Source organism: Xiphophorus maculatus, chromosome 2 (genome assembly GCF_002775205.1).
Source record: "Xiphophorus maculatus strain JP 163 A chromosome 2, X_maculatus-5.0-male, whole genome shotgun sequence".
NCBI lineage: Eukaryota > Metazoa > Chordata > Actinopteri > Cyprinodontiformes > Poeciliidae > Xiphophorus > Xiphophorus maculatus.
This window is the reverse complement of record NC_036444.1, coordinates 4,403,199-4,427,866: the sequence shown is the minus strand read 5'-3', so window position 1 is coordinate 4,427,866 and position 24,668 is coordinate 4,403,199. Positions and strand designations below refer to the sequence as shown.

The window sequence follows — 24,668 nt, the reverse complement described above, 5'->3', positions numbered from 1 at the left end:
ATTGTTGTACAATTTGTATTTGAAAACAAATAGTAACTGTTTATGTGAAGGGTGAGATGACATAGCATGTGTTTGAACATGAAGCAGTTCATAAATGTTTACGACTCATGAAATGTCATTGGATAAATAATGACACTTTTAATGCAAAGTTCCATCAAAACTTGCATTAAAAGTCCATTAAGAGTGTCATCTTTGCTTTAAAGGTGTAGTTATTTATCGAGTAACTCTCCATGACAACAGTCCTAAATATTCGTGAAGACTCCTTCATGTTTATGACAGTGTTATGTCAGTTATTCTGTCCGTTCTGAACTATTTCTTTTTTGGTCTGGCTGCATGTTGGGATAAAAACATGCACTGCCAATGGAAGAAGAGATGCAGCTCCTTAGTTATGGGCTTACTGGGAAGTGAGTTGGACACCGAACAAAACTGTCCTGCACTGTCCTGCACTGGTGGCCGGATAAAACCCCCGACTGCTGCAGGGACCGGCTGCATCCTGGATGGATGCTTTTTTCCTCTTTGCTCCGTTTCTTGCAACAAAAGCCCTGGGATGCTGATCCTCCTGACCACAACCCGCCAACAGATGCCTCGAGTGAAACCGCTCATGCATACATACATGTGGGAGCGTCTATTCTTATTCGTATTTTCCAAGGTTGTCCTGATTGGAGCTGTAACTTTGCTTTCCCCACACGCCTCCGGGAGATATGGTGTTTATCTCCTCAGATGATAAATGCTCCAACATGTTCGCTGGCGGATGGCCAGCTCTGTCGCTGCATCAAGACCAGGAGGCCTCCAGGAAAAAAAACGGGCTTTTCACACGAATCGTGACATTTGACTGTTCGGACGGAGCTGATTACTTTTAAATGATTATATACGCTATCTGAGTCATTCATTTAACATTCCTGGCACACAAACTGGGAATAATCTGTTATCCATCTATCTTTGCACTTGAGAAAAGTTTTCCAGCATCAGAGAATTGGCTCCATTTGACTAAGAGAAGATAATACTGACACTTAGAGCCAAACACACTGATTTCCACTTAATGACACACTATGGTATTACCGCTTATTATTGCCTTTGCAATTAAAAGTTGCACTATTCTGTTAATTGCATCACAACCTACAATTTTCGGTCTGTAAACGCATCGACAGACTTAATGCCTGTTGATGCAGGTTCATTAAATTTACATACAAATGATTCTCTACTTGAATAGGGAGAATTTGTTAAATTCTTGTCTTTTATGTGTCCTTAGAAAAATGCAACAGAATCAGCAAATCGGACCTCTTAGAAAATAAAGAAATCTGTTTGATGCAAATGAAAATATGCATAAAATGAATAACCAGCTAACCGTGCAACTAATTTTCAAAACTCCCATTGCTCCTGATCTTAAAATAATGCATCTCCATAATTTAAAGGAATAGATGGATATCTGTGAAAAAATTGTTTTGGCATCAGGGAAGAAAACAATAATGAAAAAATGAACAGTACATGAAGTGACTGATAAGGTCTATAATAATAAAACTGTTATATATAAATGATTATATGTACCATTTATGTATAACCAAATATATAAATAGTTATATATTTACAGAATAAATAGCCATTTATTCTGTAAAAGGCTATTTACAAAATAAAAAAATATACATTTTCTGTGAGTCTACAGATGGAAACATTTGTTAAACGCTAAAAGAAATATACCAAAACAAGTAAATCCATTTTTATTTGAAATAAATAAGAAAATGTTACTTTTTTTTTTTTTTTGCAAAACTCCTTTTTTTGCAATCCCCTTGTTAGCTAAAACGTCGCTACATGTTAATGTCCTCTCTGCGTTTTTTTGAGGAAATAAAAAGTAAGACAGAAATAAATAAATAATGACCAGCTAACTGAAACAAAAGGGCCAAACTCTGTCCACCTTTGGTGCTTTTGCTCCACGGCAGCTCCACCATCAGCTCCAAGTAGTTTCTGGTCAGCGCATACTCAGGCATGGACTGAGGCATCTTCTTCAACCTGAAAACACACAAACACCATCAGATCTGACCCGTTACCAGGTTAGCGGAAAGGAAAAAAAAGAATAAAACACATCTCAACAACGCATCACTGATGAGGGACGCTTTCCACAGTCAATACACCGTGTCCACACATCCTTAAAAAGTCATCAAAAATAGAAGTTAGCTTTAATATGTCAACCATAGCTCTTAAATTTTGTGTGGCATGATAATTTAATCTTGTATATTCTATGTATTTTTTTATCACTGGACTTTTCTGTCAGGCAAATGTTTGAATCACCCAGAAACATCTTCATTACGTTCTGCGACTCGAGACTTTTGTGGCTACCGCTAACTAGCTGCTAATGTATCCAGGCTAGCTAGTTAGCTGTTATACGTATACCACAGGTAAGGTGTATATTCTCACCTTTTGGCAAGACGACATTCGTCTTAAGTACTGGCTCAGTCAATCAATCATGTTTATTTATGTAGCACATTTCAGCAACAAGCCACTTCAAAGTGCTTTATATTATAAAAACACAAAAATACAAAGTCAACTATTGAGAAAAACAGTAAACACTATGTTTTGTCAAGTTCCATTGTTACACATCAAATGTTGGTCAATGTTACATTTATTATACGTCAAATAAACTCTAAACAGATATGCTTTTAGTCCAGATTTAAAGGAACTCCGTGTTTCAGCTGTTTTGCAGTTTTCAGGAAGTTTGTTCCAGATTTGTGGTGCCTAGAAGCCGAATGCTGCTTCTCCATTTCTGTTGATTTTTCTCAAAAATTGTCAAAAACTTTCTAGCTTGTACTAAACAGCTGCCTCAGACTTAGTTGATGTCAGATTATAGTCCATGATCTGTACAGCAAGTAACAAAAAGTGGAATTTACCGTCATAAATCAGCTCAAATTATCGCAAGTATTTCCAAATTAGTGCCACAAACAGTTTGATTTTTATTGCAAAGAATCACAAAATCCTGGAGGGACTGAAAAGATGTTCAATTATATTACTTAAGTTTAAGAAATCATTAATACTATAACAGTTTGTGAACAGGTTTCATCAATACATGCTGGCACAACCGTCCCTTTAAAAGCATTCATGATCTTGATTTGGCCCAAAATGAAAATGAGTTTGACACCCCTGATATAAAATATGCATTTTTTGTAGATTTCAGGTTTTAAATGTTATTGATAATTGGTTTTAAAAAGTCCTACATTTGTGTTGATGGGATAAATAAACGATGGTGGAAGATGCTCTTCCAGGGAGAAAACAACTGCTGTAACTGAAACGTTTTGTTTTTACCTTTTTAGTTCTTTCAGACAAACTCTGAGTGCCGCTTCGGGCATGCTGGCTCCCTGGATCTTCCTCTCCAGAGCCGCCATGTCGTCGCCATCCTCGCCCTCATCATCCTCGTCCAGATTGAACTGTCGCCCTGGGAACACTCCGCCTTTACGCACCGATAACACCTGAGCAGGTGACAAAGGTTTGGTTTTATTCACACTGATTGGTGGTTCCACTCGGAAACACGCGCATTGCAGAAATATTCCCACTCATTTTACTTTTTCATAGTTTGGCTGTGAGCTCCACCAATCTGGCAGGGGAAAAAAAAAGCAATTGTTGCATATCAAGAATGTGGAAGAAGGATCTCACGGAAACATTGGCCCCAAAGCATCAACTCAGAGGAGGGGAATAAACATTTCAGATTTTCATTTGGAAAATGCATAGAAAATGTATGCTATTTGACACCTTCATAGCTCCTTTAGTGTCCTTAATGGCCCTATTCCTGACCTGAACTGCCCTTTTTGTGACCTTAACAGCCCCTTTTCTCACCTTCATGACCTTAATAGACCTTAATTATTTGAGACCTGTATGGCCCTTTCAGTGAGATCGCTCTGACTAAACCATGCTTGTTATTCCAACTATGTTTTTGGAACCAGTTGCCTCCTTTTTGGCTCTTAGGATGATAATTTTCCACTTTATAATTATGCACCTTCTTGTGTCTACCAAATAAAATCCAAATGAAACACTTTGAACTTTGACCTCTGAGATATACACATTACATCTGTATTTACGCTAAGATAAAATTACTCTGTTTTGAGATTACCCTGTCCACATTTAGGTGACATTAGAACGAAGTGCTAGTTTGTGCTGTTCTGTCACATAAAATCCTGAGCTTTGAGACAAAAATGTTAACGATGCATGAAAACTTTTACAAGCGTATATGGAAAACCCGCGTTACCCTCTTGTCAGTGTCAGGACTCATTTTCCTGGATTTCTGCAGCAGCTTCAGTCCCTCGATCTGCCTGGACAGCATGGGCAAAGCCTTCCTGAAGCGCTCCTCCAGGCTGACTGCATCCAGCACCTTAATGAACCACAAACAGACGGACATTTCTACCAATTCAGCCAAATGGTTTGTACTTGTCATGCAGTTATATCAAAGTGTCAGCTTTTTCCTAGGCTGTCGCATTCAAGCTTTCCTGTAACCTGAGGTCCCACCTGGAGTTTCTCCTTGTTGGAGGTGCGGATCATCGAGGCAACCACATCCGGCAGCGTTTCCCTGGGCAGACTGTCCAACAGGCGCCTGAACTTGGCCACCACCGGGACCGACATGTCCAACATTCCTAATAACTGCACACACACACACGGAGAAGCATTTGGATCTGATTGAAACAATTAAAGCATGTTTCCACATCTAAGTAAACTTTTCTTGTTGTATTCCATCAACTGTGCGTTGCTACGATAAGCCATTTTGAAACTACAGCTCGCTTTCATCACGCTCCAATATTTCCACTGGGGAGAATGGAAGCAGCGCCGACATCCTCGGTGGATTTACACGGAGCTGATCCGATGAAACTGGTTGGGAGAGAAGTTGCAGGACGAGGCTTTGGAGTGATACGATTAGTCAAAGAGCTGAATTACTCAGAAACCTGAACGATGTCTGGTCAAATAACACAGTAATATTTCCGTCTGTACAACACGGCGTGCCAAGTTTTCAGCCAGCAGCTTTTTAGAAATAATCTCTGGAGTTTACAACCATTTTTATTCACATACTTTAATAATCTGCTACATTGTGCCATAAAAGCGGAACCCCAAATGATTGATACCCCTGCCAGATTTAGAGTTTAAATCATCTTTATGCAACAATCAGGAGAGGTTTCATTTTAAGAAACAAACCAGCATGTCCTTTTAATAATTACAGAGCAAATTTTTTTCATGTTTCCACTTGATCTTTGGTGAAGAAGCCCAACTCTGGAAGCATAATCTTTATTTCCCTCCCCGGATTCTCAATCAGATTTAAGTCGGGACTCTAAAATGTTAATAGTACTGCCAGTTAAAAAAAACAAAAAACAAATACTCAACTTTCTCATTTTCAATAAAATACAAAGTGTTTATTGTTAAGCAAGAAGAAAAAAATATTCATTTAAAAAAATGTTTTTTGTGGTAATTTCCACTTGACAAATTTCCAAGTGTCAAAACAGATTTTTGCACATTTTCGTTCTTCCCTTTGGGTTCAACTGCTTCTAAAAACAGCTTTAAAAAACCATTTTTTGGCAATATGTTTATGTTTATATGCCGTTTCAAAAACCTCCGGAAAGTAATGTTACAAATCAGCAGGCACTGCCCCGTTACCCAGCAACCTCAGAAGAGTTCCGCCCGTAACCTAGCAACCTCAGTCAACCCCAGCATGTTTGGTCAGCTGATTTTACCATTGTATTTGTTGTACAATGGCTGCTGGAAAAGACAAGTGTTTTCTTGTTGACTTGAATGCAGCAAGTGGTTCAGAAACCACTTGCTGCATTCTTGTTGATTGTGTAGGAGGCTCCACTTCTGCTTTTCAAAAATGTACTGTTGTGTAATTGTGCAACTGAATTTTCACGTCTGCGTGTAAGCGTTGAATTAGGGGGTGTGGCCAACAGCGGCTGATTGGGATTTAAAGTGACAAGACATCCTAATACAGCTCATTCTGAACTAAGATCATTGTAGGTGAAAACTCAAAATCTGAGAATGAGTCTGTCAAAATCCGTCATGAACATTTTTATGCTTTAAGTCTAATAGGTCACTTATGACTACTTTGGTTTGCAATGAACTTAGTAGTCATCTGGCTTTAAATATCAAATCATTGGAGGGTCAATGGATGGATGAACAAAATATCTCATTATGTTTCTGTTCTCTGATCCAACTGGTAACACTTAAAGCTAATTCCAAACATTTTGTATGGAAACCCTGATAACTGATTGGGCTGAAATGAATCAAATTATTGTAAAATCCAAAGGTAAACTCTGACAGTCCGGCAGTAAGGCTGGAGAACTTCAGATCCGGACCAGGTCAGTTGGGATCACAGGACAAAAAGGAGAAATTTAAAACTTTTGGATCGGACAGCAGGAACGTTTCCTTCTCAGCACGGCTCTGCAGGTTTACCTCATTTCAAACGTGAACCACAAGCCTGAAGACAGAAAACGTTAAAACCAGAGTTTTATCCACGCAAGTTTTCAACCCGTCATTCCTGACGGGGTTAAACGGATTATCGATCAAATCCATCAGAACTTGTAGTCATCAGAAACCTGCAGCCGTTTATAAACTGGAGAAGACAGATTCTGTCTGTTTCATTCCACGCTGATAAAATTCAACATTTCAGCGGTAATCTCCATTTTCTTTTACCTGCAGATAGTCAGAGCGGATCTTTACGTGAATTGTGGGAACAGAGATGGACGGGGCGCCTTGTGATTTCAAAAATTTAGTGCAGCACATCTGCTGGCCGCAGGTCTTCGCACGACAACGTAATTCGACAGAGAACTTAATTCATTCTGACGGAAAAGCTGTGCCCTGAAAAAAAAAAGAGATCCAACTGTGCATCCATATGTGTGCGCCTGTTCAAAAGGACATCTGCGAGATGGAAGATGAAGACGCGAAGTGGAGGAATGATCCAGATCCGATCTGACTGCATGCGTACAACATGAGGTCGGAGAAGAAACTGGAACTAATCACAGAGTTGGATAGAAATCAGCAGCCTAGGAATATAAACTGTACGAAAGGATGAATTACTTCAGCTCTTGTGTTCTCAATTTGGCCGCGGATTTATTATCCCTCCCATCCGATAAAAACAAAAATAATCCCAACAGCCAGAAATGTTTCCAAACTTTATGTTTTACACAAAGTGGAGCTGAGAATCCTGGCTGATCGCACACATCGACTGGGTTACACGACTTCATGATGTTAAATTAATAACACTTTATTATTAATAACAATAATATTATTATAACATCATCATAATAATATTATATCATGAAATATTACAACTGTTGGATAAATTGTATTATTAGTAATTATCAAATATTTGTTGTATCATGTAGCCTTGTAGTTACATTTAGATAATGTTTCTGTGTGTTAAATAACTTTGATTCTATCCTGAGACTGCCCTGGGAAATAGGGGTGACAGCTACTCTCAGCAGCTGTTGCCCTGCAGGACTTCCTACAAGACAGAGGTGTTAATTGCTCCCAGCAGAGTTTTACAGGCCTGACAATAAACTCTGCTCTGTGCTGCTTTGTGATACAAAGCCGTTGCTTTGAAGCTATGCAATGTGTCTTGTTTCACACCGGGCCTGGAGCAAGAAAGATTTAGAGTATAGATAACATGTGTCTAGAAGTGAATGTTATTTAGCGCTGCAACCATGTGATGAATGCTTTGACCCCACCCCATAGGGTTGCAGCGCCCCTTGTGGCAGGTTCCTAAAGATCAATAAAATAGAGGGAGCGGGAGATGTGTTTCCAGAGTAGGTGGAGATTTGTAACTGGAAACATCTCTCTGTCTGCTCTCCTCGCGAGTATAAAAGAATCTAACTCTCTTGTCTTTCCTGTATTTGTTTAATTGTCTCTAATAGGTATTTAGACCTGACATTATTTGGTCCTTCGCAGCCGGATGCCAAAATACCGGAAGGATTCCAGCGGGCATGGTGGACCCCAGTAAAGACCGTGCGCACGGCAAGTTTCCTAGTGGAAGCTTATCAGAACCTGTTCAAGGGCTGGCGCTCTGCCTGCCTGCTGGGATCTTACGGTTGACGGCTCTGACGGGAAGACAGGAGAGGGTGAGTAGATTCTTGTTTAAAAGTGTGGCGAATGACTGCGGGTCATTGCGCGAATAAGAAAACCCTGGACATTCTAGACTCTAACAGGTAAAAAATAAAACTGAATCCGTGAAGGGCGTCCGAAGTCCTTACGTAAAAATTTCGTGGAAAAGGCGCACGGAGCCTAGTATTAACCTGCAGTAAAATTTAATAAATTGGAAGATAAAAAATAAAAATAATAAAATTTAATCAATTAGCCGATAAAAAATTAAAATAATAAAATTTCCTCAATTCGATATATAATAATAAACTTTAATCAATAATAAAAATATTTAAATCAGGCATTAAAATTGTAATTGGAACGGATGGCGGAGTCCGGCTGAGCAGGAGCTTAAATTCCGCAGCAACAACACGTGTGATTGTGAGTGTGATTGGAGATATAAATACCGCTTGGTGTTTTATCTCATATAAAAACAGTAGGGTTGTAACCAGCAAACCTGTCTTGGATGCAGAGGTAAGAACCCCCCACTCGAAAGAGTTGAAGCGGGGGTTACCACTACAGGTATTTTTAATTGCTGGCCTACTGAAAAGATCTCCAGTTTATAGGATTCCCTATGAGTCGGACAAACTGGGCTAAATTGTAAAAAAAACAAAAAAAAATGGGGAAGAGTCTAAGTAAAATTAAGCCGACAGCCAGTTTAAAATCAAATGACTGGAAATATGTTGAAAATCAGGATCCGCATAAAATAAAACATTTAGATAAATGGATAACAAACTATAACTTTGACGGCCGTCTAAACTCACAGAAACTAACAGTACTGCAGGATGAAATAAAGCAAAAAACAAAGTCAAACCCAAAGAAAATGCGCAAAGAAGGGTATGAGGATGTAAAATTTTGGTTGGAATTAGCACAAAAAAGAGAAGAGGAGGAAGAATCGTTTGATGAATACAGCCTGAGAATACATCAACATTACGTAGGATTGAAAACTGGGATTTTAGATGGATGCATTAACCACGCTATACACGTAGAAAAGGTCTCAAAAGAACAGACAAAGGTTTCAGGAGCCTTTTTCCCAGATGAGGAGCAAATATTATATCACGACAGGAGAGGAAGAGGAAGATTTAGGGGTAGAGGTCAGAACCCCAGAGGACAGAGAGGGAGAATGGGAAGAGGGAACTACAGACAAAATAATTACAGACAAAATAATTTCAAACAAAATTATTTAGGATGTTGGTGTTGTGGGAAGGAAGGACACATAGCCAGACATTGCCCAGAAAAAATACATAGATCAGTCAGCATGACTAGAATCAGAAAGTTTAGAGAGTGAAGAAGTCCAATTTAAATCTACAGGATTTATTATCTATGGACAGTGTAAGACCAGAAATAACACTTTTTATGCAGGGATGGCCTTATGTAGCTAGGATTAGTTTTGATTCCAACCACTGATGGGCACATAGCGGTTAACAGGCAGTCGAGCAGCAGGAGGGGGAGGGGAAGTAGCTGAAGTTACCAAATACCAAAATAACAAAACAGAAGGGGAGAAACAAATAATACGAAAAGCAAACTTTAAGTGGTCTAAGAACTGGGGAGAAACTTTGGTGCAGGGAATTGCAGCTCCCACTGGGCTTTTCTCCCTCCCCCATGTTGCCCTTCAGAAGAGGCAAATAGTCAGCCACACACGACTAATCTTTATCCTATGATACAGTTAGCAAATCCAAATGTAGGGGAAGATGGAGCAGCGTCCACGATTCTGGTATATAGAACGTGGACCTCCCCGCATGTAACTCTGTTTTAAATAAACTAAAAAAAAAAAAACCCCCAAAACACAGATGATGTCTTTTCTAGGGTTAACTAACTATTGTTGAGACTGGGTGCCTAATTCTGCAGTAATAGTGGTTCCTTTAAGCAAACTAATATATGGAAAAAAAAAAATTTAAAAATGTCTTCCTCTTTGGAATGGACAGAGGCAGCAGAGACAGCACTAAGTGAAATAAAGCAGGCCCTAGTGTCAAGTGCTGCGCTCGCCTTACCAGACTATAAAAAACATTTTTTCCAGATGGTGGATTGCAAAGGTCAGTATATGACCTCGGTGCTAGTTCAGCAACATGGTGATAAAATGAGACCAATAGCATATTTTTCTTCCAAACTTGATAGTGTGGCGTGTGCCCAGCCTCCCTGTGTGAGAGCAGTGATTGCTGCTTCTATGGCAGTAGAAGTTAGTGCTCCTATTGTACTGTTTCATCCGTTAACATTAAAAGTACCACATGCAGTTTCAGCACTATTATTACAAACAAATATGATTTTTTTATCGCCTGCGAGGCATCTCTCCTGTATGAGCACATTATTATCGCAACCTCGTCTGACTATTGAAAGATGCACGATTTTAAGATCCTGCAACTTTGTTACCTCTTCCAGATGATGGTACAAAGCATGATTGTCAGGAAATGGCAGAACAAAATGCAAAGAGTAGAAATGATTTAAAAGATCTACCATTAGATCACGGTGAAATACTTTTTGTTGATGGTTCCTCAAAGAAAAATGTACAAGGGAAAACTCAAACCGGTTATGCAGTAGTGACTAAAAAAAAAAATAGTGTTAAAAGCTAAAAAACTTCCCTCACACTACTCGGCTCAGGCTGCAGCATTGATAGCGCTAACCACCGCTTGTAAACTAATGAAAGATAAAGCAGTGACGATTACACCGATAGTCAATATGCGTTTGCAACAGTACACACGTTTGCACAGTACTGGCAAAATAGGGGTATGATAACTTCTACAGGAAAACCAGTAACTCGTGCAGACCTATTAAAAGATTCTATTTATGGATTTATTTATTTTTTTAAGAACTTTTAATGCATTACAAAAGGTCATTTCATTTCAAAAAAGTGCCTACAGAAAGAAGAGAGGGCTGCAAATGAAATAAGGAAATAAAGTTAATAAATAAATAGAAACAGGCTCTAACTGTAAGAGGCATTGCTCCGATAACAACAAACTGCAGTATGCAACCGATTCTAGATAGTTTCAAAATCAGTCTTTTTAAACTGACCAAAACTTTAGGATAGATAAAATATTATTAAATCTACAGGAATTATGGATGAATAAGACAGAATACAATAGAAGTAACTCACTTGTTAACTAGAAATTGATTGAATATAGAAAAAGTTTGCTACACTGTACAAATTTGTTGTTGAAGGATAATATTAAGTTAGAAATAACTTATGGGTTAATTAAAGAGGATCTGGTGGAATTTTTGTAGTGAATGATGTAGATCAGGAGACTTGCAGCCCCCCCCCTTGCAGCAGCTCCGCAGGGGGGCCACAGAGTTGGGCTGTAACTGCTACCCCACTAGATTCAACTAATTAACATGTGAAGCCTCCTTGCATACCACTAATTTTAAGTGCGAAGTAACCTCTGCTTACAGCAGTTCAGCAGAAAAGGACAAGCTGCTGTGAGGCACATCATTGTCTCTCCCATCTTTAAATTTGTTTTCATTAGTCTGACTTTTTATTTAAGCTATAAGTGTCAGTTCTTCTATATTTTGTTAAATATAACGAATTCATTTCTTTCTTTTGAGTTACCAGTTTCCTCTTGACCCGTTCAAAAAGGGGAGGGGAAATTTGGTTTTTATTTTAATTTCTTTCATTTGTAGATTTAGTGATATACTGACCAGTATTTGTTAGGGTTTTGTGTGTTTAATTGCCCCTTAGTGTGTGTTAATGGTCTGATCAGCCATTATCTAAGTTCCCCTCATGTCTTGTTAAGTCAGTTTGTGCTTGAGTTTGTTCTGTTACCGACTGCATTGTACTTTGTTATGTTGATTTTAGTTTGGGCCCAATTTATCATTTTTTGATTTTTTGTTGACTATATTTTGAATTTTCTTCACCGTCTCTCTGGCTGGTTAATGCGAAACCTTCACAGAGTCTAAATTGGTAAACACGCCTTGTCAAACACTAGTGAAAATTTTTGAGGAGTTTGTAAAATGAATTATTTGACAATCATAAGAGTTAAATGTGATAAGGAGCTTTAAAACTGTAATGTGAAGTGTTTTGGGAAAATAGTAATCTTGAAGATAAAGCATGATAACATAAATTGTTTTGTTTGTTTTGACGAGTTTTACCTTTTGGGAAAAAGGCAGCATTGAATTTGGTAGAATTTCTCAGGGAACATCATAAACCTGTTTTATCAACATCGTTATTTAAAGTAGTAGAAGTATGATGCATTAGCGAGTAATGCATCATCTGGGGGGAGAATATTGTTATAGGTTTATCTTTTATATTACTTGAATAATATTTTTTATTTTTGAAGAACGTTTGATCCGTGTTACACATAAAAAGTGAAAGGAAAGATATGGTCTGGTGAAATATATGTTTCTTTTGAATGGATTTGAGTCGTTCTCCATTGAAACATGTTCTGCAATGGGCTAAAGGATTTTGAAACAATAGATAACAAAATTATAGCGATTAATGAAGCATATTTTGGTAAATTAATTTAGGAAAACAATTATAGAAATTAAAAATATTATTGTGTTAGCCATTTTCAGAGCATTAATTTAATGGAGCAAAAAATGTTTAAAGAAATGTTTTGAAGAATCTGTTATTGATTAAAGTTATCACTAATCAGTAAAAGTACTCAGGTGGGATTATAATGATTTTTCTAAACTTGATTTTTGTTTTGATTTACATCCATTTAAAATGGTTCTGAATAGAACTTTAAATTCAACGACAAGCAAAAGACCTAGGTAAAATTGGTATATTCTGAAAATGCCTAGATTTGTTAAATTATACATTGACATTATAATTTCTCCAGGTCTAACTCTTTTGAATTTTTGTTTAAGGAAAGCATGTTGAATGTTTTAGACAAATAACTAGTAAGATCCAGTTTGTACTATAAAAGTAATTTAAATTGGACTGTCTAATTCACTTTGATATTCATTGTTTTGATGATAAATGTAAACTGTACAACTGCAACAAATTTGAAGTTTTTGTTTATTGTTTTGTTTGTTTAGTTCTATTTTATAAGATTGGTTTAAGAGAAAGATCTGCATATGTTTAACATTTTGGCAAAACATTACTTTAGAAACATGTCTTTTGAAGCTGGTGGTAACGGGGTTTTGTGCATTAGTTTTCTCTGTTATTGCCTGTATATGTCTGTCCTACATCTGCTGAAGATCTAATACTTTTTTTGTCTAGTGTTTTGTTTCAGAAGAGGCAACACTTACAGAAACGTGAAGTGACTGTTTTTGGAGGGATATTAGACGACACCAAATATTCGATAAACAGGAGGGAACTGTTGGATAAATTGTATTATTAGTAATTATCAAATATTTGTTGTATCATGTAGCCTTGTAGTTACATTTAGATAATGTTTCTGTGTGTTAAATAACTTTGATTCTATCCTGAGACTGCCCTGGGAAATAGGGGTGACAGCTACTCTCAGCAGCTGTTGCCCTGCAGGACTTCCTACAAGACAGAGGTGTTAATTGCTCCCAGCAGAGTTTTACAGGCCTGACAATAAACTCTGCTCTGTGCTGCTTTGTGATACAAAGCCGTTGCTTTGAAGCTATGCAATGTGTCTTGTTTCACACCGGGCCTGGAGCAAGAAAGATTTAGAGTATAGATAACATGTGTCTAGAAGTGAATGTTATTTAGCGCTGCAACCATGTGATGAATGCTTTGACCCCACCCCATAGGGTTGCAGCGCCCCTTGTGGCAGGTTCCTAAAGATCAATAAAATAGAGGGAGCGGGAGATGTGTTTCCAGAGTAGGTGGAGATTTGTAACTGGAAACATCTCTCTGTCTGCTCTCCTCGCGAGTATAAAAGAATCTAACTCTCTTGTCTTTCCTGTATTTGTTTAATTGTCTCTAATAGGTATTTAGACCTGACAACAACCCAATGCATTATAATGAGGTAAGGAAGGGAGGAAAGGAGGTAAAAAGGAAGAAAGGTTTGAAGGAAGGAAAGAAGTAGAGAATGAATGAAAGAAGGGAGGATAGAAGGAAGAGGGAATGAAAGGAGGAGAGAAACAAGGAAGGAAGAATGAGAGGAAAGAAAGGAGAAGGGATGGAAGAAAGGATGAAAGGAAGGAAGAAATGAAGGAAATAATATTTGGATGATGGAAAGAAGGAGAGAATAAATAAATGAAGGAAGGAAGAAAGAAGAGAAACAAGGAGGGAGGAAAGAAGGGAGAATGGAAGGAAAAAAGGAATGAAACAAGGAGAGAAACAAGGAGGGAAGAAAGAAAGGAGAATGGAAGGAAAGAACAGAAACAAGGAAGGAAGGTAAAAAGGAGGGAAAGAATGAAGGAAGGAAGGAAGGAAACAAAGAAGAAGCATAAACTGATGGATGGACTGAATGTTGGTTGTAAATTTTATCCAATTTCATGTAAAAAACTGAGTTTGACTGCAAAAAAAGGTCGTAATGTTTACATTTTTGAAAAAGGTGAAATACTGGAGTCAAAATTTGTTTCTTTCTATTTTCTTTCCTGAAAACTTGAAAAAGGTCTCCATTAGATAATATCTGTCATTTTCCTGATCAGATTTACACTCTATTGCATCCATCTCTTGGGAAAACCTCAGTAAACTGAGGGATGGAAAGCCGATGAATCCTAAACGTTAAAAAAGAAAGCAGCTATTTTCCCTGAGGCTGCAACAACGATCACACTTCACATGAAGTACATACGTCCAAACTACTACTCAGTTACATTTAATTGAGTAACTTTTATGAATAAATGTACTTTTAGGAGTAATTTTACGATGCTGTACTTTTTACTTTTACATCAGAAATTTTATTATGAAGTATCTTACACCTGCTAGCAGGTAAGAGGAAATTTACGTTATTCAGTTTTTGCAGAGTACGTATAAAGCTTAATTATCCTCTGCTCTCCTCCTCACTCAAGTTTCTTTCACACTCATTAATCAAAGACGACTGGAAACGTTTCAAAAGACATAAGACACGCCTCTTGTCTCGGAGCAATGATGTCTTCGAGTCCAGTTAAGGACGCAGCTCATCAACATGAATTACAGGATCATTTCATGGAAACGAGGAGGAGATTAGTGCATACAAACTTTGAAAAACATAAAATCCTGAGAACTTTTAAAGCTTGTTTCCCTGAAGAGGTTTTGCAGTAAATCAAATGATTCCAGGAGCTAAAGCAGGCCGAGTCTGGCTGTGATAGAGTGAAACCTTTCCATCTGTAAAGCTTATCAAAGTCTTCTTTCTTGCACTTTGCATCCTCTGAGAAATCATTACAGAATGGCAGCTGATGGAAACACGGCGGGATGGGAGAAGATTTCAGGAAACCTGTCAAATCTTCACTAAATCGACACATCTGACAAAGAGAAATGTGCTCCAGAAGGAGTGATACTCCGCAGGGCTGTTCTGATGAGGGAAGATCAGCTGAAAGCTTGAAGTAATCCTGATGTTTTACACATGTGGACAGGCCGCTGCAGACACGGGCGAATAGAGCTCAGCTCTTCAAACAGAGTCAGACAGAGGCAGCAGGACTCTGACTAGATTCTGACTTTTTAAAAGACGGGAGAGAAAACACTGAGGAAGAAAAACTTCCAACCTGAGCTTCAAACCAGTTTCCCTCTGCCCAGTTAAAACATGATTTACTAATACTTCTACATATAGTTACAAAAAGAAGCTCCACCTGCAAGTCAGTTTTGGGTTGCTTTCCCACCTGATAGTCCGGTAGACTCGGTTTTATTGGGGACCAAAATTGTTACATTTTCAGCTTCTGTGGTTCTCTTTCACACTGCACTGTGTGTGAAAGAGACACACACAGTGCAGTTTACCTAAATTGCAACGTTTGTTACATTTCAGCACTGTGGAAATGTGCTGTGGCAAACAAGCTAAACTCTTTGAAAAACCTGTTTCCCTCCTCACCTGTGGGGGCGCTGCTCTAAGAACCTCTGAAGAAAACGACGCAAAACCCCCCAAAGGATTCAATGAGTGCAACTTTCTTCTTCACGAAATGTAAAGAATGGAGTGTCGTCACATTTTAGCAGTTGTAGGATTTCTCTTTTGTCTTTTGTAAAAGACAATGAGCCATTTCTCTCGCTAATGTTAGCCCCGCGCGTTTAGTCCATGTAACTTCAACTCTAGTTCATTTGTGTAGAAAGTCCAGTTCATGGAAATGTGCAATCAAACTCCATCCACCAACCTCAGACTCGGTTGGGGGGAAATGAACCCTAACGCGGTTTGAACTCTATCGGACTACAGCGCAGGGAATTCTGGTTAAAAACAACCAAAACAAACGGAAAAGCCCAGCGGTAGCAGGAGAAATGACCTGTGGTTTTTACCAAATACAAAAGAGAAATCCTTCAACAGCTAAAATCTACCCCACTTTTGTTTAAATTTGGTGAGGAAGGAAGATGCGCTCAGTATCTTCTTCTGCGGTTTTTGTGTCCAATTCAGATACAGAATGTCTTGGGTTGGGTAGATTATAAATTTCAATCTTCCCTAAAGTCTCACTGATACATCTCAGTTCCCAATTATCCAAATTAGTTTGGTTGTTCCACTGAACCGAAACTAGCAACTTCTCCAAGATCGATTTCATCCCGTTAGTGAGTTTTGAGTCCTCAGCTGGGCTGCGAGTCTCAGCAAGACTCACATCCAACTTGCGTCTCTGTCTGACTGAGTGTCCGCTAGTTCGGCCAAGTCCATCACAGATTTGTAGATCAACCAGATATCCTCAAGCTCCAAACAGCAGAAATCCTGTTATCATGAATAAATCCAGGTGAATCCCGCCGGGTGTGTCCCCGCAGGACAAGAAGGCTCTCCTGTGTCCGGTCTTCTCTTCGGGAAATTTTTATCAATTACACCGAGGTTGACCAGATCCACAATTTGCCGATTTGGAGGATGTGCAAAAACAGGCTGAAAAAATGTTGAAAAAGACAGAACAAAAACAGAGCAAGCAGGGCAGAAGGGAGGGAAGGGAGCGGAGGAAAAAGTGTCTCCCTTCACGGAGAGCAAGAGAGGAAAGTCCCCAATCGAACCAAAGCTACTGGACTATCAGGTGTGAAAACACTCTAAGTCTGATTGACTGGATTTTTCAGCTGTGGATAAGAGCCATCTGGCCTTTTAATTCATTTTCCAAAATCTCCCAATCCCTGGACTTTTTCTGCATTCAGTTTATTCCTGTAGAGTGGGGACAGATTAACACAGGGACACACAGGACAAAAAGCATCCACACAGAAAGACGCGCATTTTTTTACAAAAAAGTGTGGAGACTGGATTGAAATTCAGGAAGGCATGAAGAACAAGCAAACTCTTCATGCTGCAAGGCAACGATGCTAACCGCACCCAGCTGCAGCAGGCGTTTGGTTTATTTTTAGCTAAACAAACGATGACACAGAGTACCAGAACGCTGTGTGAGTCACTTTGTCTTCCCCCTGCTTTTTAAAAACCCACATCAGGTGTTAATGAAATTAAATAAAACACACCTGAACAGCAGCCTGGTAGAACCTCTGAGAAAGCTCTCCCAGTTCTCCATCTCCTGCTGTAGCGCCATCTGCTGTTGACGTTGTGTACTGCTCCAGTTTATCCAGCTGCTCCACCTGCATTTCATCACAAGAGTAAAACAGGAGATTCAGACATTTGAGATACCAGAGTTGACACCAGACATTTACATACACCGAATAAAAAGACAAACAAATTTTTTCTTCTCTCCCTCTGAAGTTAAATAAAACCATTTTTTTCTTGTTATAGCTTAGTTAGAAAGACCAAAATTGTTTTTATTTGAGAATTGCCAGAAAATGTAGCGAGAACATTTTTAAAATATGTTGTTCTTTTTCAAAGGTTTACATACAGTTGGTCAGTATCAGGGATATCTGTCTCTTAAAATGCATGGTTTGAGTCAAACTGAGAGATGTTGAGATTAATCTGAATTTTTTGAGAAAAAAAACTGGAAATATCTGAGTTTGAAAAGTTTAAAATGTTCAACTTTTTTAAATAAGAAAAAGTCAGAAATTTCCAATTATTTTCTAGAAGATTTCTGAGATTAATCCAAAAGTTTCTTGAGTTTTGTCTGGCAAATTTCAAACTTTTCAAACTCAGAAATGTCCATGTTGTTCATGAAAATTTCTGAGAGAAATCCTTTCTGATTAATCTCAGATTTTTTTTTCTAAAGTTTTCAACTTTCCAAAATCAAAACTTAAAATGTTTTTTGTAGAAAATTTCTGAGATTAACATAAAAAAATTCTTATTTTTTTGTCTAGCAAATTTTTGACTTTTCATACTCATTCAAAAGTTAAATTTCAAAAATTTATCTAAAAATTTCAGAATTTTTTTCTTGCAAATTTAGGACTTTTTGAACTCATAAATTTCCTTATTTTTCCTATAAAATTAATGAGATTATTCTCAAAATTTCTGAGCTTTTTGGAGGAAATTTTCTTTCTCATCTACAATGAATGTTTGAATCTTGTGTTTGTTTGTTGAGACTACAGATGGAAATTATCATTCTGCTAAATCCGCTACATTTACAACAATATTGTACATAGATTAACACAAACCTATTTAAATACAGTCAATCGATCAGAAATTGGGTTAAGGTTGCAGAAAACGTAATCTTGCAGCTCTGCAGGAGTTTCATGTATCCCTTTGGGTTCATGTGACCTTTGAACTTCCTGTGTGTTTTGATTTAATATGTCGGTCCAGCTGAATGGACTCCATTGACACCTGAAGGCATCGTGAACCTCCAGACGTGATCCGACTGAGCTGTGATCGCCATTCAGGATAAATTCACATTCTGAACCACATCAGGTCTGTTGGACTTTTGTTCCCATCTCCTATAAGGCCTTAATCGTAGCACATTTTCTGCATTTACAGAATGCTAAAAGGCCAGAAATCGCAGCCAGCGAGGGTTATTTACGACCACAGAGAGATAAAACCGCCTCTGAGCCGCTCGTCTTGGCAGCGAAGGTGTTTAACAGCTACGGTTCAAAGAATACAAACAGAGACAGAACCACAGCGCTGCTGCGGCCCGATCTGTGGTTTCATCGACTCATTTGGTCTGTGGGAATCCCAACACTACGCTTCCACTTAAGAGTTTATACGAAGCAATAAAGCCGCGGTCTCTTCAATCCGCTGATGAACGGGGAAAAGAATGAAAACATTTATTTTCTTGTTTTCAACACAGCGGTGTGGCAGCCAGGGATTTATTTGGGTTTTATTGAAAAATGCTGGCAGAAACAGAAACATCCTGAGAAACTATCTTGCTTTTTTTTTTTTATAACATTTTTATTTTAACACAGGTTTTGTTTTCCTCAACAGTGAGGAAGAACAAGCTGAATAGTAGAATAAATATGAGCCATCAGTGTTGATGAAAGCGAAGGTTTTACCTCTGCCAGGACAAATGGCCGCTCCGTCAGCAGACTGGAAACCCGGAAACGACAGAGACCGGTGATGAGGAGCGTGTAGTGAGGCTTCGGCCAGTTACTGCCGACAACCTGGACGGCGATTCCTGCTGTACCGATCCTGGAGAGAGAGAGAGGAGGGTGAGGAGGGTAAGAGAGAGAGAAAGAGAGAGAGCAGAAGGAAGGAAGGAAGGAAGGAAGGAATGAAAGGGCACAGAAAGTGAAGGAAAGAAGTAAGGAAGGGTGAGGAAGAATGGAAGGAAATAAGGAAGGGAAGGAAAGAAATGTACGGAAGCATGGAACAAGAGAATGAATTAATGCATGAATGAATGAATGAATGAATGAATGAATGAATGAATGAATGAATGAAGGGCAGATGAAAGAATTGAAAGAATGTAGAAAAGCAAAAGGAAGGAAGGAGAGAGCACAGAAAGTGAAGGAGAGAATGAAGGAAGGAAACAGAAGGAAGGAAGGGAGGGAGGAAAGAAGGAAGAAAGGACAAAATGAAAGAAAGAAGAAAGGTTAAAAGGAAGGTAGGGCATAAAGGAAAGGAGAAAAAGGAGAGAAAGAAGGAAGGGTGAGAGGAAGAAAGTAAGGAAAGAAAGAAAGTCAGAAGGAAGCGAGGAAGGAAGGAATGAAGGAAGTGAATGAAGGAAGTGAATGAAGGAAGGAATGAAGGGAGTGAATGAAGGAAGGAATGAAGGAATCTCCCAGACGGTTCAGAGCAGAGGGGATCCTCAGTCTCATCAACTCCAAATGTTCCCAGAATCATTTTATAAGCCAAGAAACGTTGGACTGAATCTGACAGCAAAGCTGAAGACAAACTGAGCAGGAAAACCACAGAAAAACACTGAAACATAAATACCTCCACAAAAAGACAACAAATAAATAATAATAATAATAATAATAATAATAAAAAGAGTCAGATTTTGCTACAGGAAGCAGAGGGTCTGCCTCCGGTTCTGACCGGGTCTGAAATGGGTCAGTAAATTATCACAAGCAGCAGCTGCAACGCTTAGATCTTCCCAACACTTGTGTTTAGATCTCAAAATGCAACTGGATGAATGAATGGATGAATGAATGAATGGACTGATTAAAAGAAAAGTCTACAGAATGTGACATTTTTTTATCTGATTAATCATCTGAATAATCAACAGAACACCAAAGGAAGGATATTTTGTTGCATTTAGGAATTTATTTATTTATTTTTCTCTTTAAAAAGGAGCTCATTGGTTTCTTTTAATCTATTTCAAATATTGTTTAATAAAAGGCTTTTTGAATCTGATTAATTGATTAATCATCTGAATAATTAATAGAATAATAGCTTGCTGAAATGACCATTAGTTGCAGCCCTGGATGAATATGATTGGTGTTGGTGGTGAAAGGATGAACCAACAGGAGCTTCAGCTGCTACTAGGTAGCCAAACAGAGCGAGACGCAGCTGATAAAAAGCTTAAAGTCCACTCCTCTGTGGTCACCTTGAATGAAAATGCTGCAGCTGGACTGTGGAAATTTCTGGAATAAATCGCTTCCCACAGCAAAAAACAAGTCAATTAGACGCTTCCAGTGTAACTCAGTGACAGGATATAACCTGATAAAGCTGTCTTTTATTATATATACATATAAATCCCCTGCTTTACCTGGACAGGAGAGTGAACCGTCTGTGAATTCTGAAACTTTCAGTGCGGTTCCGGATCTTTAAACATCATAACTCAGGTTTAACGAGTCCCAAACTGCCTTTAATACGACTTCCTCTCTAAAAGTTGCACGATCCAGTCCAGATGTAACCAGTTTAAGACTTGTGGTTTCTGACCGGGACTGGGTCTAATGTGGTAGAGCAGATGAAAAGAAAAATGTTAAATCACCCTTTGGTTATTTCACACTCTGCTGAGAACATTTAGGATCATTATGAGACACGAGGCATTAAATCCTCTCTGATTTGGCGATGAATGGTTTACGTAATTATTTGTCTTTTATGTTTTTTGTTTGCGTCAACTTTTATGGGGTTTCTGTTTTGGTTATTTGTTTGATTGTGAGCCACATTTTTGTAATTTATTTGTATAGTTTATGACTTACTTTGTTTTTGTTTTTATCCATTTTGACTCATGTCTGTTTTTCTGAATAATTAATTGATTTACATTTGTTTTATGATATTCTACACTTTATCTTCTGGATGGTTATTTTATTTATTTATTACCCTTCTATTTAGTTCTGTAGATATGTATTTTTATTTTTAGGTTGATTTTTAAGGTTTTTATTTTATTTTGATTTATGACTCTACTTATGATGCCCTTTGTTTTATTCCTTCATGACTCTTATTTATATTTAGTTTTTGAAGATAGGCATTACTATTTTACGCTGATTTCTTTTTTTAAAATAATTATTTAAAAGTAAGGGTTTATGACCCATTTTTTCATTTGATATGACTCGTCTTTGTAACAAAATTATAACATTTTGGTTTATTATACTTTTCTTTTCATTTTAGTAATTTATTTGACTTGGGGGTTTTACACCCTATATTTTTACGTATTTATTACGTCTATGACGAAAGTCACTTCATTAACTTTTGGTCATTGACCCGATGACCTGTTACGTCACAACTCCAGACCTGGCGAACCCCAGGCCAATCTGACCAGTAACCCCACCAGTGTCTCCAGCTGAGCAGCGGACTGGTTCTTACTGGTGAAGCGGTGGCAGTGGGTCGGAGTCCTGTTCGGGGTCTCTGGTGTTGGGGATCACTCCGATGATGGTGCTCTTCAGGGAGGTCCCCTTCAGCAGCCGTTGGCCCACTAGCTGCATGTTCCGCGGCGAGTCCACGCTGAACCGGACCGTAGAGCCCGGCAGGAGCACTCCTTCGTGGGTCAGCAGCAGCGGCAGACGGTTCGGTATCTGGATCCCCCCGGCTGAGGCCATTTCTGAGGAGCTTGACCGAAAAACAGGTCTCTGTTTACAACACAGGGTCCTGAACTGTCGCCACTTCCGGGTTAGAACTTTCAAAACAAAATGCTTCGACAACTTTCAGCTGTGTGAAAATTCTGCTGTACGGCCAGCGCGGAGGGACATAATGCTACGTAACGAGAAATTACGTGTTGAGCTTTCTGCCCGTTCCCTCATACACTATATATTTTTACGGCAAAGGGACTTTATTTAAAAATCATTTAAAATAGTTTGAAGTAATAAATTATTATTAAATATTAAATATTGAATAGTTATTAAAACAAACAAAATTTAAAATATACAATTAGTCTGCTCTCTTTAGGAAACAGACCACCATTATACTCCAAGTTCAGCATCCTTTTTTTTCTTTTGTTTCTTTTTATATGGGCGACATAACAGATTACCTCACCTCTTGGAAATACAGGGTTACAGCTAATAATGTGCCTGGCTGTGTGCTTTAGTACTGATAAAAAATAATAATAGTTAGAGGACACATTGACTGAAAGTAAACAAAAACACCTACTGCTAGGGTAACAGTTTATACCCATTGCAGATTTATATGTAAAAAAGAAAGAAGCTTTCTTTTCTCATGAGTGAGGCTTGATGTCTTCCAAAAATAAGGCAAGGTTCAGAAATACAGACTTTTCTCAATACTTTTTACTTATACTCGGGTAATTTACACAAGTCACATGATCAACAACTGGATATTGCCACTGGAGCAAACCACAAAGAAGACAACAGGAAGTAGTTGGAGGATTGTGGAGGATCATATTTTTTAATGACTAATTAAAAAATTAGTCATGAATAAACTTATTTGCATGTGATTTTAATTGGGTTTCTTATTCAATGGAAACAACACAATTGTAAAATTGTGCTTTTTCAACATTAGTGGAATATTGACAAAGTTTTGCGGATATATGTAATGGAAACGCAGCTCCTGTTGCTAAGTTAGCAACAGTGCTACTCTCATCCTGACCACAGTCACCTGGAGGTACTTTTTCTGGTTCATTCAAAAATGGATATCCATTTTTCAGAGATAAACAATTATTTTTCTCATACAAGCAATAAATTGGTTATTAATTAAATGTATTGAATGAAGACACAGAGTTAATTGATAAAAATATTGATTTATTTTCATAAAAGTATTATCAGAGAGTTACACACCTCCAAAAACAACAAAAATTCAGTATCTTGTGTATAAAACAATAATCTGTGAGACTGCAAACATTCATGTTTTTGCAGGGTTTTTTTCTGTTATATCTGAATCACGCTCCTCTTGTCATTACACAAGTAGAAGCACTTACATCTGGTTTCTGAAGCACGAGAAAAAAGCACTCAGATAGTTTTATTTATAAAAAACATACAAACATTGTACTTTGTGCACATTGCTGCATATATCTTGTTGCATATGTGAACCAGCTTAAAGTTGGACCTGAATTTAGTTACATGTGAAGTCTAAATGCAGACTGAAGTTGTAATTTATGCCAACAGAACCATGTCACAGATAAAAATTTAAACCAAACTCAATGAGAAATGTGAAGGTGTTTCAATAACTTAAATTCTGCAATAAACATTTCTACTCAGCTCCATCTCTTTATTCTGATTTAATCCAACATGCATGAGCAAATATTATTCCTGACTGCTGTCTTGCAACATGAACTGTTTTTGTGTGTTTGTGTACAGGATTTTTTTTTCTTTTTTAAAGCCGGGGATAGCGGGTTGTTTAAAAACCAGCTCTGCTTCAAACTGTGAGAAATAGCAAACAAAGTAAACCAAAGAGCAACACGGGGTAAGTGAATCCTACAATAAAAACCAAGCAAACCAGCTTGACAGGAGTTACAGGAAATGAACCATGTGTCTTAAGTTAAAGTCTGTGCCACTGCAAGACATCCAAAAGCAACATGGTTTAAGAGGTTAGACTCTTATGAGGGTGAAACTAAAGTCTGAATCTGCTGCAGACAAAACATAGATATAAACTTTAGTTGTTCAAATGAATCCTCTTTGTGATAGTGGCTCACATGCAGAAGACAATCTGGACGGAGATGATTTACATGGAGCTGATGTCTAAAATGGACAGTAGAGGGCAAAAGTGAGCAATCAGAAGCGGCAACAATCACCGTTGGATGCTCCTGTTAGTGCCTGTAACCATGGTGATGCCAACTTTTGCCTTCTGGTGGCAGTTCTAGTCACGTCTGCTCCTTGAAAATCACCAATTTCTCCTCTACATGTGGACAAACATTACCTTTAGAGTGCTTAACATGGTATAAAACCGTTTTTATCAGTAGGTGTGTCATACTCGAGTGCTTCTGTATTCGCTTTACAT

At 38.2% G+C, this 24,668-nt stretch overlaps 1 protein-coding gene across 1 annotated transcript in view; it reads right to left on the bottom strand.

Moving 5' to 3' along the window:
* The window catches only part of lonp2 (lon peptidase 2, peroxisomal), a 33,677-nt gene extending 11,267 nt beyond the window's left edge, over window positions 1-22,410 (bottom strand). Inside the window, exons 1-7 of the mRNA XM_014471977.2 lie at window positions 22,089-22,410; window positions 19,394-19,529; window positions 17,498-17,611; window positions 4,486-4,617; window positions 4,229-4,351; window positions 3,292-3,455; window positions 1,910-2,004 (exon numbers count right to left, since the gene is read on the bottom strand). Of these exons, the coding sequence (XP_014327463.1) occupies window positions 1,910-2,004; window positions 3,292-3,455; window positions 4,229-4,351; window positions 4,486-4,617; window positions 17,498-17,611; window positions 19,394-19,529; window positions 22,089-22,321 (997 nt within the window). The 5' untranslated portion in view covers window positions 22,322-22,410. The remainder of the gene's footprint in view (window positions 1-1,909; window positions 2,005-3,291; window positions 3,456-4,228; window positions 4,352-4,485; window positions 4,618-17,497; window positions 17,612-19,393; window positions 19,530-22,088) is intronic.
* Between the last annotated feature and the right edge of the window lie 2,258 nt (window positions 22,411-24,668).